This window comes from Leptinotarsa decemlineata, unplaced genomic scaffold, assembly GCF_025532065.1.
Source record: "Leptinotarsa decemlineata unplaced genomic scaffold, Ldec_3_MD MMD2_P_RNA_scaffold_11, whole genome shotgun sequence".
Lineage (NCBI taxonomy): Eukaryota > Metazoa > Arthropoda > Insecta > Coleoptera > Chrysomelidae > Leptinotarsa > Leptinotarsa decemlineata.
The window spans coordinates 1383109-1400932 of NW_027412525.1; the positions used below are offsets into that span (position 1 = coordinate 1383109).

The window sequence follows — 17824 nt, forward strand, 5'->3', positions numbered from 1 at the left end:
TGATTAATAAGTACTCTAATATTGTCAGAGGCTTGTCTCCATACAACAATATTATAACTCATCACTGAGTGACCTAAAGAATAATAAACATGTGTTAATGAACTTCTCTGTTAAGTGAGGATTTGAGATTATTTATAACAAAATATGATTGATTCAGTTTTTACACACATTGTTTATTTGATCCTACCAAATAAATTTGTCATCGATGTAACTGTTGATGTAACTTGAAGTAGACAGAGAAATGTTTTGGACATGAATATTTTCAAATTGAATAAAACCTCGACGATTCATGAAAAAATGCATTATATAAGCTTGGAATGAAATAGGTAATCATTATAGGAAATATTCAAACGATCTATTTCCTATAATATCTCCTTCACAAAAAATTATCTCCATAAATGGGAAAACAATTGTTTTAACATGTCAGAAACTGTTTTTAAAAGTAGGTTTAAACAGCATCTGTTCAGCATTCAGAAAAAGGTTTTAGCTATTCATATATCTATATCTTTATATTACCTTCTCTTTTCTTTTTTTCTTTCTTCTTTTCTTCTCTTCAAGCCCTCATTTATTTATTTTTATACATTTTCTACATTGGTGGAAGAGCAGATGCGAATGCAAATTCGCGATCTGAACCGAAAGCCATTTGCAATAAAATACAAAGTGTTTTTATTTTTCTCTCTCTTGTATTTTGTTATTATCTTGTTATTTATTGTTATTTTCATCAAAACGTTGACATTATGGCTCTTCAAAGATGAAGCAACTCAGAGCATAAATTTGTATAATTTGTTTCCTAACATATGACAAGAAGTCACCCCTAAAAGTAAAATCATGATAATCTCTGTATATTGTCATTTTGAGTACTTTGTAAACAAAATCTTCATTTTCTAACAATTGAGCATTCCTAATACGAATTTTGCCTCACCTTAACTATCAATTACTTTCATTTCAGATAAAAGCAATAACGGAACAACAGAAGAAGGAGCAACAAATTCCTCACATATTTGTCAGGGAAATTCCTAATAAACCACCCCCTCCTTACACACCACCCTCATCTTTGTCCACCGGAAATCCTGTTACTATCATTCCAACTCCCAGCGAAATTGAGGAAATCTGCAAATACTCCGCCAAAATATTGCACAAAGCCTACTTGTCGAAAAATCTAGAAAACATTTGCATTTCCGAAAATACTTTGAGTTTGATTTCTAAGGATATCATCAAGGAGTGTTACAAGTTTGTGTTTGATTTGTGCAAAGAAATCGCAAAGGAGCACTACAGCCAGTTCGAGGAAGAAAAGGGTCCTTCTTGGTTACGTTCGAATAAGAAAAATCGGTTAGCTGTACTTCAACCATTGGATGTGATCGGTTTGGAGGCATACATGATCAAAAAACTGAAAGAACTATTCGTTTATGAAAAATCCGCCAAACGAGAAAACGCCATCATCAAATGGAGCAGAAAAAAACGAGATCACGTGGATGAAATATTAGTGATGGAATCTCAAGCAGAAGAGCCAAAATGGATCAACTACGATAAAGATGAGCTTCTGGTCATCAACCAAGTTACAAATGAGATTATGAACAGTTTACTCAAAGAGACTGGTGAAGTTTTAAATAATATTTTTCTAAAACGGACTTGATATTTCTTTGTTTTTTACTTACTATTTTATTATTACCTGTATTATTGTTAGTATTATTTTCGACTGCCATAGTGTTTTTTATTGTAAATAAACTCATTTTTTCAGATTTTTTATTCAGTGTTTTTCAATTTTATGACTTTAACTGTATACCTATCAAAAGCTAGTAAGTTCACTAATCAAAAATCAGACTATATTTTTGAAAAGTTTTCCGTATATATTGCCCGTGATACTAATATTTTTTTCAAGACACCTCATCTTCTCCAGTGACAAAATTGCAACATTTCATGTCCTACAACCTGGACTTTCCTAGTTCCTTCATAATAAAACCTGTTCCCAGGTCTTCAAAAAAGTACATACCTTTTAAAGTGATAAAAAAGAAAGAATAAATTGGTAAAGAATAAAATCCAGAACAAACCCTGCACCCACACACCAGAACTGCAACACACTCTTGACATGCGTTTCACCAACCAAGTTGGCATTATCAAGAAATGAACTATACTCATTCCTAACTCTAACTTCGCCTATTTGTATCTAACATAGTGAACATTTAATGAACCTTTTTCCTGAAGTACGAAAAATCACTCACTAGCAGCGCTAGTAGTTCGTTAGGGAGAAACACTGCCTAATCCTCATATAAACATATGGTAAAGTACAATTAAAAAAGAATGTTATTAACACAAGAAGATGTTCCTGGAGCAAAACTAAAATTTGCAACTGTAAAGGATAACAATGTTGTAATATTAAAAAGTTGGCTTGCATGTCGTAATTTAAAAGTAATTGAAAAAAAAGTTAATCAATAGACAGGTTAGTATACACACTCTGGTAAAAGAGTAGCTGTAGATTCAAACTGTAATAAGAGAAATTTAAAATAATTATTGATTTCAGATTTATTTCCGAGTGAAATATGAATCAAATATAGATGGTAATGAAATAAATTTAATTAAGTATAATAAATGAATATAGTTTAATAAACGATTGAGGTTATATCTCATTCTAATCAATGGTAATAACTATGAAAAGTTTACTATTCATTTCATGTTTAGAGCATACATATGAATATTTATTTATTTTTTGCATTGTTAAATTCACTCTCCTCAAAGCATGTATCCATTTCTTACATCTAACCTCATTAATATGAGGTTTTATAAATGATATTAAAAACAGTTTTCTTCCGGATATCGATTATCCGATGTACAATTCGCAAAACAACAATGCTTTGTTGGCATTATACTAGCAGAAAATAATGTTTTTCATCAGATTTATATTTTTAAATAATAAATTATATTACGTAAATAACACTGTTTTACATGTGAATAGTTTATGTTTGTCCCTACTACTAGCGCTGTCTCTCGTACTATTCTCAGGAAAAAGGCTCATTCCAGTCATATATGAATAATTTCTTGTGTACAAATTAGCGGGAAGTTTCTGGAAAGTTCCCGCTAATTTTAACAGAGTGGACTGTGAAATAGGACCTTTGTCACTGTTTCTATTTCTCATGCCACACTGCTATTTCCAGACTTGTGAAAGTATTCAAAAGTCGAATGTCAACAATATTCATTTATTCTACAGGCATTCTCCAAGGCATATTGAACAACACTAGACTTTTCTGGTCTCTGAAATTGGATGTGCATCTTGTTCTTTGAAATGCATTTGATCCTCTCGTTTATTCTGACGCCATGTACCCTTTGTCACAGTAATCACAGATTAGGGGCCGTTCAAGTATAACGTAAGCATAATTATTACAATTATTTACCCCGAGTATTTTTTAGTAGCTACAAAGAATCTTGAAATTTTTCCTTTCTTATACTCTTCAAATAGGTATTTTTTCAGATCACCTAGTTTAGACATTGTAGGTAACGGTGTATGCATGTAATCGGCGCTGAAATAACAATATAAACTGGCTCCTGGCAAACAGAATCGGGCGGTCGTTCTTGATGCGTGGCGCGTGGAGACTTCGTTTGTTGCCTGGCAACGGCAAGTCAGTCACATTACACACCGCTTTTTGGTTTAAAAATCGCGCTTCACGTGCGTGATACTTCGTTATTTTTGCTAAACCCCCTCCATCCTTTCAAGCCTAACGTGATTGATGGACGGCCCCTTACCCCCCCTTCCATGCTTACATAAACATTGTGATATGCATTTTTCAAACATAGACAATGCGCGGGTTGCCATATGTGTAAAAAAGTAAATAACTACTGCTGACGTGATCACCATCTAGACTCCCCGCCCCATGTCATCACCCAGAGCAGAGGCCCCCCTATAGTGCTTACGTAATACTTAAACAGACCCGACCTTTCATTTTTATGGTTATCCTACACTTGATTTGAACAAGAATTTTCGAAAGCTACTCTCAAGGTGTTTTTTTTTTTTAATTAGATAGTCTCTGGTCGGTTGGTTCGACGTGGGTGCTTTGTTCACTCACTCAAATTGACCGCCGTGTTGGTCGATGTTCAAAGCCGCAGGCTGAATGATCGATTTACACTTGCTATCCTCCAACCCATGTTAGGAATCACACGTTAAAAGGTAAGACCTCGTTAGTCCTGAGCTCGCACAAGTTTCAACTTCTGAGGGTTGTCATTCGTAGGGGTGCGACAACTGGTTAACAGAAAAACATTTTAAGTGTACAGCTTGTCAAGTCTCTTTCTAGTTTTGACAAGCTATATTTTGTTTCAAATGAAAAAAAGAACTCAGGTTTTTACTTTAAAGACATATGAGTCCTATAATGTACTCATGGTCAATTTAGTATCATTGATGAGACCTAAAGCAGTTGAAATAGCGCTCTTTGGTGTTGGATCACATACGCTTTGTTTTTGGCCGCTAGATTCAACTAAATTAACTTTCACTCTGTGTCTTTTTGAAAAGGTCAAAGATTCATAAAAATGTTCCACCAATTTTTCTTGTAGTGGATGATGGCAGCTATTAGGAATATATCTGTAAGTTAAAGTTATTCTTCTCGGAGCAATGAAATATCTGCTCCGATGTATCTTCTCAAAGCAATAAAATAATTCCTATAGACATCAAAATCTACACCCTGGTTACTTCTAATTACGGAAACATCTAATCTTGATGATTTCAGTTCCATACATTCAGGACTCTGTTGAGTCGAAACAAGAGTCTGTGTTTTAAAAACCAAAGTTAGTGGAAAGTTATGCAACTCTTCTCTTGCTTGCAGTTCAACTCTCATGATTAGATTAGTTATGAAAAGAGACAGTGGGTTTCTCATTCAAAAATTAGTAAAAATAAAATAAGTTGTACAGCTTCAATAATATTAAGCAATATTTCTCTATATCATGGCATAATCCAAAGCATGTGAAGCGACACTGAACTTTTCTGGACTATGAAAATAGCGTTCTCTTTAAAATGTTTTGGTTGCTTGTCCAACATATTGTGGCACATTACTGATTAACGGAAAGAGATATAATAGTTTTTTTAGCTTTTTGGTAATTTAACAAATTCTTCAAATGAAAATTATCCCTGAGGTTTCAATTTCATATATAAATAGTTGGTTTTCTAATTAATAGCACAAATGAAAGAACTATAACTTTCATAAATTATATTTACAAATGGTATAACATTTTTTCAGCAAGAACATTATTATTCAGTGTCCATTTCCTCTGAGGAGTCAGACTCTTCAGACTCCTCTTCACTTCCCTCATCACTCTCGGAGTCAGAACCTAGCCATTCCAATGAAGATGTGTCATCCTCGATGATTGTCTTCCATTCTTCATTTTTTTTTAAATCCAAAGAATAGAAATCACTGAATGTTATTTGTTTATCACCGTCTTCATACATGCCCCCATACAAGTATAAAACTCCATGCTTTATTGCTAGCCCACAGCTAGCTCTAGGAGAGGGTTGGAATAATTTGGAAATATGACCATTACTGAAAATTTCTGTACTTCCTGATGTTGCAGGTGCTGCACCCAAAGTAACTTTGAATATGCCATCATCTGATATTGTAGTAGATTCTATTTTTTCCTCAATATGTTCTATTTCCATATCTTGGTCATCAACTTCGTTGTCTAGGAAATAAGTGTCTAGGTAATAAGTATAATTTTTTAAAAAAGGTATAAACACACACAAAAATGTCACTACCATCAAAATTTCACACTCACCATCATTCATTTCATCTCCATCTTTATTTTTCCTTCGTCGTGTTTTATCTTTTTCTTTTTTGCCACTGAGACTAACATTCTTCCAAGTGAGCCTTTCCAAATCCAGTTGATAGAGATCATTAAAGAAATGTCCAGCAATATTTTCTTCATCATCTTCAGTATCAAAAACTCCACCATAACAATAAGCTGATAAGTTATTTGAGGCAGATACAATGGGCATGCTACATCTAGGCGAGATATGTATACCTCCTATTTTTGTTTGAACCCATTTGTACTTTAGACCAGTAACATCATTTTCTGAAAAAAAAAAAGAGAAAAATTAGATGGATAAAAATAGTTTTAGCAGTAAAAAAAGACATTGAAATAAAATTATCATACGGAACACAACCATGACACTGAATAATTACACATATAATACATATGGATAAACAAACCTAAAAAAATATTTGAATACAACAAACAGCATAAAAAATTGAAAAATACTTGTTTTCCTTACTGATTCATGATACATTTTTTTTAAATAAGATCAACATTATTTTTTTTAATTTCTTCTGACCAGTTATTATGAATAAAAACTTCATTATGAAGGAGTAATAATTTTTTACTTGAGATGCACTGTTTGCAACCTATAGTGAAGTAATGAATATTAATGGAGTTTATTCCCAACACCTCAACACGTTATTTTCAATACCTCGACACGTGTTTCAATCACCAAGTGATCATCTTCAAGAGGAACATTAAACTTGAAGATGGTCACTTGGTGATTGAAACACGTGTCGAGGTATTAAAAATAACGGTTTGGTATTGGAATTTAACTCTAGTAATATTCGTGTGATTTTTTTACCGAAGTTTGACTTGATTCTCCCTAAACCAAATCATTCAATTGTGTTTTACTTAGGAATACTGAAATCTGAAATAAATATTGATACAGAATATTTGGTATTGTTTGAAGTGAGTGAATACATTAATCATATTCAAAAAACACTTTATTGTGAGCTTTTCACTGAACGATTTTACAAAAACGCGTTTTTGTAAAAAGTATCGGCCAATTCCATCATATATAATACATAAATCTTCCATTTGAATAGCTGGTACCGGAAATACACTGGTAATTTGGAAATACACTTCTTTGTCCATTTTGTGATTGAAACACGTGTCGAGGTATTAAAAATAACGGTTTGGTATTGGAATTTAACTCTAGTAATATTCGTGTGATTTTTTTACCGAAGTTTGACTTGATTCTCCCTAAACCAAATCATTCAATTGTGTTTTACTTAGGAATACTGAAATCTGAAATAAATATTGATACAGAATATTTGGTATTGTTTGAAGTGAGTGAATACATTAATCATATTCAAAAAACACTTTATTGTGAGCTTTTCACTGAACGATTTTACAAAAACGCGTTTTTGTAAAAAGTATCGGCCAATTCCATCATATATAATACATAAATCTTCCATTTGAATAGCTGGTACCGGAAATACACTGGTAATTTGGAAATACACTTCTTTGTCCATTTTGTAGCGGTTTTAAGGGTCTTGAAATATGAATGTCTGCTGATTTCCACATTGAAAAAAAATATTCTCAGTTTTAATATAAAAGAATGAAATATATAATTCTCAATATTTTTGTGATGATTTCTTATTCTTTATCAAATTCTGACAACTAGCGATATTCTCTTTCTCAGATACATGATATGATTTGACCATGAGAAAATTGAATATAACTCCAAGAACTAGTATCAAAAAGGGAACTATTGTTTTAATTCTAAAGTTATAAGTTCAATCAAGCATTTCTGAAGTGCTTGTTTTGGATTTATTCTATACTAGAGGTTTCAGTGTTACCTTTTACTCTAAACTAATACTTTCACACTAATGTAGAAATAGCAAAGAAACTTTCAAACTTCCGCATTCACCTCTAACTCAGTATTGTGACACTCAACAAAACCACACAAATCCTTGTGCTTGTAGAGTTGTCTACTTTCAAAGGTAACTCTGGTTATGATGATAATATAGTTAAGAACAATTTTGAGGAACAAAAACAATGTATAGCTCTGAAATTATGAAGAATTGCAGTTGTTTATAGTAACCATTCCTTACTTTCTGGAATTAAGATGAAAGCGTCCGTGAGCACAATCCCTTTATCTACATCTTTTTTGATATTTTTTTTTAAGTATCCCCCATAAACAAGTATTCGCCCATCATTCATGGCTACCATACAACAGCCAGACCTTGGAGACGGTGCTGTTCCACTTGGTTCCAGTTTTGTCCATTTGTAGGTTTCAGTATTGAAGGAATATATATCATTATAGTATTTATAGCTCCTAAGATTATCGTTGTAACCACCAAAAACAAATAACTGTTTTTTGATGAATACCATTCTATGCCCACTTCTTGCACTCGGCCCATTGGGAACTGTAATTTTTTCCCATCGTTTGGCAGCAATGTGAAACAACCACAGATCTCTGTAGTGGTAAAATTGAGATTGTGTGGGAGAGGCGAATTCTCCTCCAAACACCCATAGCTGACCCTTGTTGGCTGATGTTACAACCATTTGATGCCCACATCTTGGAGGAGGACCCGCAGGAGCTTTCACAGCAATCCAAGTATTGTTAGGGATGTTGTAGAAAAACAAATCACTGTACAAATGAGTCTGAAAATGAAAAGTCAATGGACACGATATATTAAAGCATAATAAAGTAAATGTATGTTTTAAAGGAGTACACTAGTTTTAAAGTAAGTAAGTAATTTATTGGTGCTTTATGTAATGCAGCATTCACACAAGTCAATACATTCATACGTGTTTATAAATTGACAAGTTGAAATTTCTTACGAACAAGAGACACCTACACATATCCACAAGAACTGATACTCATAGAAGTAAAATCAGTTTGTTTCATTCAACAAATTCAGAGTTGCGGGGAAAAATTGAAACTGTGAAACTTGGAAGTAGAGTAAAAACGGTGAGTTTGGAAAAAATGTTTCATTCTACTCTTGAAAAAATTCTGGGAAAGATCTATGAAGTAATCTGGAAGTTTGTTGTGTGAAGATCAAGGTCCATCGAATTTTCCCTAGATTTATTCAACCTATATCGATGACATCTATGGTTTGAATTTTTGGTTAGAATCTTACTTGTGATGAATTTCTAATATGGAATTATAAATGTTTCATATTTATTTCTGTTCGCAAATCATCAACTCGATATCAAAACTTGGAGCTCTAGGATACTTTTGGAGATACTATTACTCAAAAGTCAAAAAATCAACTAATTCTGGTAATAAGAACTTTTGAAACAATACCTTTTTTTCATAATCCCAAGCTGTGGACCTGTATTGACTCATCAGTTAACCTGGCACATTTTGAGTTCATCCATCTGCATTACATTATAAGAAATTTGAAAAAAATAAACCAATTTTTGTGGAGAAGAGGGGTTTTTCAAAATGATTTATCTTGTTGACAAATTTTAATATCCTCATATTCATCACTGTACTAAAATGTATGTATCTCACAAAGTAAACACATATCAAGAGTGTTGATTCATCATTCCAATCTACAGCACAACTAACAGGTGTTTTGATTTTGATGGAGTTTGCCGTGGTGTTGACTATAGTACGAATCAATTTTGTAAGGCTGCTAATAGCCCTTAAAAGTGTCATTTAGTTACATAAACAATGTTTATAATAGTATATTGTTTGCTGGAAAACTGCAATATGTGACTGTTAAAAAAAGTCGTTTTCACTATTCATATTATAACAGTGGCCGTATCTCCAAAAGAAAACTGAAGTGTGAAGTTCTGACTTCAGATTTGTGATCAATAGACAAAAGAAAACAATTATACTAAAAATTTTGTCAAAAAATAACCCGATATTAAAATTATTCTTTATCATATCAACTAACATACCTGCCCCCCATTAAAATATTCTCCCCCATACAATATGAGCTGGTCTTTGTTTGGGTGAGCAACAAGTGTGAAATTTAATCTTCGAGATGGAGGTTCAACCAAAGTTTCTGTAACTTGCAACCTTTTCTTCTCTTCCTTTTCAATTTGTGCTACAATGCATTCAATATCATCCTGAAATAAGTAAATATGATTAATGAACGGGATTAAATCATGAAAACCAAATCACCTCTCCCATAACTTTCAATTCTTTTTTCATTTTATGAAAATCTTTTTTCTCTGTTTTCGCCTGAGTCTTTTCAGCACCTTTTCCTTTCTTCTTGTCTTTTTTATTTTTACCCATCTTCGAATATCAATTTACCAACAAGAAATAATGAAAATAACGAGTAAAATGAAATTGTTTACATACAAAAAAACTTATTTTCAATCTAACCACAGAATTGACAGAATATTGGAACACCTAACCTTAATAAACAAAACTGTCAAAACTATCTTTCTCTCTCACACTTACTGGTTCCTGCTTTCGTTCCAGGCCTTTTGAATCATGTTTAATAGTGGCGTGGGTGGTGGGTGTACAACAGTATTACCAACCACTATGCAAAATCATATCGTGTTCGCATTACACTGTAGGCGTAACATTTAGAACTCGAAACGACAGAACTCATTGCATAAGGTGTTTTCTGGCATTCAATCGTAATCGAGTGTGTATTCAAAAACGATTCGCTGTGGTTACGCCATAAGATTCGCCAGAATGGAACATCGACATAACCTTAAATAGAATAATTCAATTTGTGTCAGATGTCAAATTCAATAATAAAAACAAACTTTTCAATTTTCTCTAACGTCAATTATAATTGGATCTGTGCAAGTAATAATTTTCCAGCTTTATTTTGTACATCCTTACAACGTATTTGATGAAAAGTGTTCAGCAATCTATAAACTATAACGATCAAAATCTCAGAGTAACAAAAAACAATAGAGAGGCCTTTTGCATCCTTATATTGAAGGCAGCATAACTTTGTTTATTTACGGGAAGTAAGTTGGACCATAAAACAGCGGTTGGTTTAGTTGATAATCGGAGAGATAGTATATATTTATAAAATAAATCATTTCAGGTGAAAATGTATTCTGTTCAAATAGTTCCTACAGGAAATCTGATTTATTATTAATGATTTTGGAAATAGGGCCAGTTTTTTTACCACCTACTAGATTTTCATTTATGTATGGCTTTATAATAAAGTGCGTGGTTTACTGGGTTACAATTAAATTATTTCATATGAAGTAATTCATAACAATGATAAATGTTAATTTCAAAAGTAATGAACTTTGCTTTATAAAATCAGACGAAGAAATTTGTGATTTATTCTCAGATTTGAAAAACAAGCGGTAAGGTATCTAGGGGTCTTTGTGGACCGACATTATGAAAGAGGATATTTTGATGTTTTCAATGATAATGTTTTTATCTTATTCTTATAAATAAAGTTTTTGAAACTAGGTTTACATTATTTCATTATTTGACATATCCCAACCAAAAAATTATTAAAAAAATGACAACCAAATTTCTTATTGAATATTGTCTGTATGCAACGCTAGAGCCTCGTGCAAAGATATAAAAACCAAAACGGAAATCATATTCTTTGTTTGACGTAATTGTGTGACATAAGTTAGTTGTTGAGTGAGCAATAACAGATTTAACACCGGTTGCACAAGAATAACTATTTAGTATACAAACTGAACATTGAGCAGAAAGCTTTTTAATATGTTGATCACAAAATGAATATGGCACACATATGAAAAACATATTTTTCATTTTTGAATACAGTTTTTTTCATTTACATTGATGATTTTTCGTAATTGTAGAATTCATTAGCATGAATTATTGAAAAAAAAAAACATAATGTCGGTCCGCAAAGACCCCTAGATACCAATTTTGAATGAAATCACATAATAATATCAAACCTCAATCGTAATTATAAATATTCATGATTTCTAATCGAAAATTCTTTATATCGGACCTCACAAACCGTACCGCTTGTTCATCAAATCTGAGAATAAATCACAAATTTCTTCATCTGATTTCATGAAGCAAAGTTCATTACTTTCAAAATTAATTTTATCATTGTTATGAATAAGTTCATATGAAATAATTTAATGTTAACCCAGTAAAACACGCGCTTCATTATAAAGCTATACATAAATAAAAATCTAGTAGGTGGTAGAAAAACTGGCCTCATTTCCATAATCATTAATAATAAATCAGATTTCCTCTACGAACTATTTGAACAGAATACATTTTCACCTGAAATTATTTATTTTATAAAACATATATAATATCCCTCCGATTATCAACTAAACCAACCGCCACTGTTTTACGGTCCAACTTACTTCAAATGTAAACAAACTCTCCATAACCTCTCATTACCCACCACCTCCCCTCGTACAGAAAAGGATAGTACGATACCCGTTTCAAAATACATGTATTGTATTTGTATAGGCATGCCAACTCTATGTCTTATTATTATTCTGAGATCAAAATAAAGCAGAAACTGACAACTGACGTAACGTAATGTCAAATTCCGTTTCAAAACTAACCTTCACGTTAGTTCTGAATCACCATGAATACATTTCAAATCATAGTTGATGTGACGTCATCGTTTCAACGCCAGAATGGATGTATTTGAATCACAGACGAATACGTTTTGAATATATGAGCGCCAGAAAACCTCCATAGTAATGATGTAATCACTTAAACCCCTCTTTATGTAAAATATTTTGACAAAAATACTCGATCTACAGCACTCTTGATTCTTCATAGAATAAAGACATCCAACGTAATTCGACATTCCATTCACAGAGATGCTAAACTCAAACCAATGTTTACACTTGGAAACGATTCTTGTATCATTAATCAGCATGTTTACTGTGACGTGTACAATGTTGGGTCAATCTGATTCCTAGCGTTGAGAGTGTTCAACAAAAAAAAGCGAATTGGTTTAAACATCAGGGTTTCTATACATCTTTTTAGCTACTAAGATCCTGACTGAAGAATGATGACAGTTGTTCAAAATTTGACTGACAATGTCAAGTTGGAAAATTCTGAATAATAATCCCACTTGACATTCTCAGTCAAATTTTGAACAACTGTCATCATTTCATGTTTATTCTATGTTTTTGAACCATTTTATATTTTATTCTCACGTTAGTAAGTTCTCCATATTTATATATGGAGCCCAGCTATTGACTGCAACCTCATAAATTGAACCGATTTATAGTTAATCCAGTCACTAATTCTTCTATATATATATATATATATATATATATATATATATATATATATATATATATATATATATATATATATATATATATATATATATATATATATATATATATATATATTTCTCCATCTCCATACAAAAAATGTGGGAAAATTAATGTCTCCTAAAAAATATTCCCCTCTTTCAATTTCATAATTTGGATTACTTTCTTTTTTTGTATGTTTCTATAATTAAAAATTCACTCTTGATTGAAACATATACATTGTTAGTTAAATGAATTAAAATTGTTTCTCCTACACTTATTACAAGATATATTTCCAAAAGGTAGCACATTGGAAGCACTACAAGTTTTATAATCTGACTGACCGTTTAAAAGCCATTATCAACATTAGCTCTACAAATACGACAAAATACCACTTTTTAAGCTTTCTGGATCATACTATCAAACCTCCACTCATTTTTACACGTGATATGTCAGATACATTTCGTTTCAAAATTATTTTTGAACATATTTCATTATTTCAAAAGACTAATTGGAATTCGTTTTCGAATATTTCGAAACATGAAGAGGATTTATTTAGCAAAAAAAAATTGATATTCACGAACATTTTTCAGCACCTTATTTTTTGTGGGGGGAGTCAATTTTTCTTACTGTTTCACCTATAACCTGAGAAATTAAGTTCAATCGATAAAGAATGTGCTGAAGAGTAATGAAGGACAAACTGTGTAAACCACTGAAGTAAAACAAAATAATCTTTTTCGTTTTCAAAACCTAAAAAAAATTACTTGTGAACAACGCCTCAATTAGAAATATCTACATTTTCTTTGACACACATCTTAAGAATGAAAAGCCCAGATGTCATATTCCATAGTCTACATAAATACGCATGAAGAATGGTTTCTGATAATTCAGTTCAGGTTCATATTTCCGTTTTCTACTTTCCGCCTTAGCAATGGCAACTACGTACGATCAATATCCATAGAGCTATTTGAGATACACTTGTTACCTGCTAAAAGAATATATACGGATTTGTTAAGAATCATCTCAGGTTTTGAACTTACTTTAACTTTCCATATTGGTGTTGAAATTGGTTTACAGCCAATGAGATTGAAACATTCAAGAATCTTCATGGCATATGCTTTTTTACTTATCTTAATACTTCCATCCTCTTTCTGGTTAATTTCTATTCCTAAATAATATGTTGCTGGCTCAACTGTAATTATAAACTGGGAGTTTAGTTCTTTTAAGAATTCTTCTAGATCTCCGGAGCCAGAGGCTACTATTAAGCCATCAACAACATACAAGACTAAGAATAGTTTCTCGCTATTTCTTTGCCTGCTGTATGAGCATGGATCAGCTTCGTTGACTGTGAATCCTCAATTTGTCAGAAATATTTGAAGCGACTATACCCATATCTAGGAGCCTGTTTCAAACAATATAAGCTGCTTTTAATTCACAAACCCTGTTTGTAGCGTCGTTGTATCCATCCGGCTGTTGCATATATATAGCTTCGCCACTGGACTGAATGTTTGGCTATAATCGATACCCTGGCGTTGATTGAATCCTTTTACTACCAGCCTGGCCTTATACCTTTCAACACCTCAATCTGGATTTGTTTTAATTCGAAAAACCCATCTGCAAGGTAATGCCTTGGCTGTTTCAGGTACATTTGTTAATTCCCAAGTATGATTTTCTTTTGAAGAAGCTATTTCACTATCCATTGCTTCTTTCCACTTGATTCCCTCTTTACTGTTAACTGCCTCTTCAAAGGTCTCGGGATTTAACATATTGACTAGATCTTCAATAGACAAAACATAATTTTCGAAACGTGTAGGTGGTTTTAGCATTGACCTCTCTTAGATTTCTCCTGGTGTGATACTGAAGATCAGATTCCTCTATCCAATCTTCATTTCCATCGTAGGAAGTTTCTTCTTTTATTTCACGTTTCTTTATGTCTTCTTCTATACATCGAAGTGGCAATCTAATCGTCTCTGAACATTCAAGTATGCTCTCTTGGAATTTTACATCTCTGGATAATATAACTTGATGAGTGTTTCTGGCTATTGGCCTCATCAGCACGATGTAGCCAAGTGTAAAGATGGGCAACACTTGTTTGCCGAAAGCAGGAAACAACATACGCACGGAGTCAACAACAGGATGAGCCAGCCGCACATTTGTGGTTCCAGCTAGAAGACCTAGAATTTCCAGGCTACATCTAACATGACCACGTAGGCAGCTATAGCTACGTGCGTGACATCCGGGTCCAGGATATAAATACAGAGAGAGATTTTATCGAGTGTGTATGATTCAAATAAAAAATGAAACAAGTAGTGGACACAACACTCCAAAAAGGGGGCAAATTGAAGGTCGACTCTTTCAGTTGTATTGCCCATTGCATATGCAGTATATTTTCTGTGAAGATTCCTGCCAGGGGAATAGTTTAAGTTCATTTCTTTAGATTTGTTTACTGCCAGTCTTCAAGCATAGCCTACTGACTAATAAGAAAATATATTCTACTTGTTGAATTGAAGTAAATTTGATTTTTTTTTTCCTTTGCTCTTCAGTATAAGTTTGGAAAAACCTAAGAGTTACAATTAGTTTTAAATCGTTTTAGCTAAGAAACCATAATTTCCCCATTTTGAAACTCTGCACACTGCTGGTCCGTAAAGATTGGTATATACAAAGTCAATTCAAATGTCATATAAACTAAATAGTTACCGAACGTCGGTAGTTTCTTTGTATGGTTGAGAGTCAAGCCATTCATTATTTTTATGTGAGCAGTTTTATATGGTATCAACTAGTAAATTTATCAGACTTGGTACATTAGTCTTTCATTTAGTTGTTCTGATTGACTTTGTATAGACTATAGACTACTTCTGGGAATTTTTGTACGTGACTTTTCAGAAACTCAAAATCCATTTTTTTCAATTAGGAGAAAAGAAATAACAATTTGAGTAAATGCCTCAGAGTGATATTAAGTGTCTTTTGGAAAATCAAAATGGATATAAAATAGGTTAACACGAAAATTTATAATTTTATATGATTTTCAGACTATATGAAATATGCATATGTGCGAAGTTTTATCAAACTCTGAGACATAAGGTTTAATAGGTTTGTTGCTTTGACAAAGATTGACTCCACAGCAGATTCTCTATTGATTTAGCTTTGTTTATTTTTCAAATTGTGGAAGACGAAACATCCAAAAATAGTGAGAAACTACTAAGTATTGAAAAATAATACATCATTATTTAAAACTCATTTATTCAAAAGTATTCCTGTATGTTTTTTTTTGACATGTTTTCTGAAAGCACCTCTGGTATTGAATTTCATATCACAGCTTTCACATTCAAATTCTCTTAAGTTGCTATGAGTTCTTAGATGTTCTTCAAAACCACTAGTCATAGTTTTTCCACAAATATTACAAGTGTTCTTTTTGATTGTCCCTTCATGGTATTTTGAGTGAGCATCTAAATTTTTCTGGGAAGCAAACCTTTTATCACAAACCGTGCAAGAATAGTTTTTTATACCCTTATGGTTATTAACATGCGCTTCTAAATATTCCTTTCGCATGAAACCTTTTGCACAAATAGAGCAAGTAAAAGGTCTACTGCTATTGTGGACTTTCATGTGAAAATTGAGATTACTTATGGTTTTATAACTTTTACTACATTTTGAACAGGAATATTTTTTGTCAGTACTATGAGTAACCATGTGACTTTTATAATCTGAAACTTTAACAAATCCAATGTTACAAATAGAACAAATGGCTATGAATTTCTTGTCATGTTTGAGTTTAACATGATTTTTTAGCTTATTAGCTGAAGCAAATTTTTTGTTACAATAGTGCTGTTTGCACACGAATGGCAAGATTCCCAAACAAAAATTTTGATGTTCCCTCAAATTTGACTTTGTTCTGTGAGTCTTTTCACAATTGGAGCACTTCAAAGGGTCTATATTAACAATTTTTTTATGTACTTTCAAATGCAATAAAAACTTTCTTCTACTAATTGATACCAAGCCACACAAATCACAAAGAAATTTGCGAGTTTTGTGTCTTTTGATATGGTAACGAAAAAAACTCTGGAGGCAAAATACATTTTTACATAATCTACATCTGAACTTTAGAAACTTATTACTGTATAATTTTTTAGTGATTTTGACATCTTCATTTAGTATTTTTTTTTTAACTGAAATATTATTTTCCTTACATGTTTTCTTGAATTTTGTGATGAATTCTTCATTGAAATTTTCCAGTTTGAGTTGCAGGTGGTCTATTGTATTGATTAGTCCTAAACATTCACTGCACAGATAGTTTTTTTTGGTAGAAAAGGCCCCTACTATTTCTGTAATTTTATTAATCACTGGTCGTTGACTTGACATGGTGAGGGGATTTTCAGTGGTCAATAAGTAAAATTGAGTGCCCAGAGGAGTATAATTTATGTTACATACAAGGCACCTATTTGTCTGGTATTGCTGCCTCCTATCATGGTCCTCGCTATGATCTGTTACTTCATCATCAGATTCTTCAACTATAATGTCACTATCATCATTTGAATCTTCAGTCTGCTGATCAATAGGATTTATTATTGGAGTAAAAGGTATATTTGAAGATGTACCGAAGAAATTTTCATTATGGGAAACTGGCTGGCAGAACTGATTTTTATCATAATAATTATAAGAATTATAATCAGGAACAAAGTCACTTGAAGATTTATATCCATTTTTATTGAAAAAATCCGAGCTTTCTGGGGGCAAATTATCGATGTAGCCACAACTCTTGGTGAAAAAATCCAAATCATAATTTTTTTGAATGCTGCAGAACTTTTGAGATTTATCTAAATGGGTGGAAACCTGGGCGCATGATGGCAACTCATAATTTCTTTCACAATTATTTTGGCTA

General features: G+C 32.4%; 2 protein-coding genes across 2 annotated transcripts in view; one reads left to right on the forward strand and one right to left on the reverse strand.

The window, feature by feature from the left end:
• LOC111508699 (uncharacterized) overlaps positions 1–1746 on the forward strand; it is a 30215-nt gene extending 28469 nt beyond the window's left edge. The window contains exon 11 of the mRNA XM_074169277.1: positions 950–1746. Coding sequence (XP_074025378.1) covers positions 950–1633 — 684 coding nt within the window. The 3' untranslated portion in view covers positions 1634–1746. The remainder of the gene's footprint in view (positions 1–949) is intronic.
• A 3425-nt stretch (positions 1747–5171) lies between these two features.
• LOC111508691 (kelch domain-containing protein 4) lies at positions 5172–10114 on the reverse strand. The gene is made up of 5 exons (XM_074169292.1): positions 9875–10114; positions 9649–9819; positions 7848–8400; positions 5749–6045; positions 5172–5655 (listed from the first exon to the last, which is right to left on the reverse strand). Exons 1-5 carry the CDS (start codon positions 9986–9988, stop codon positions 5228–5230), a joined length of 1563 nt encoding a protein of 520 aa, XP_074025393.1. The 5' UTR covers positions 9989–10114; the 3' UTR covers positions 5172–5227.
• Positions 10115–17824: the final 7710 nt, after the last annotated feature.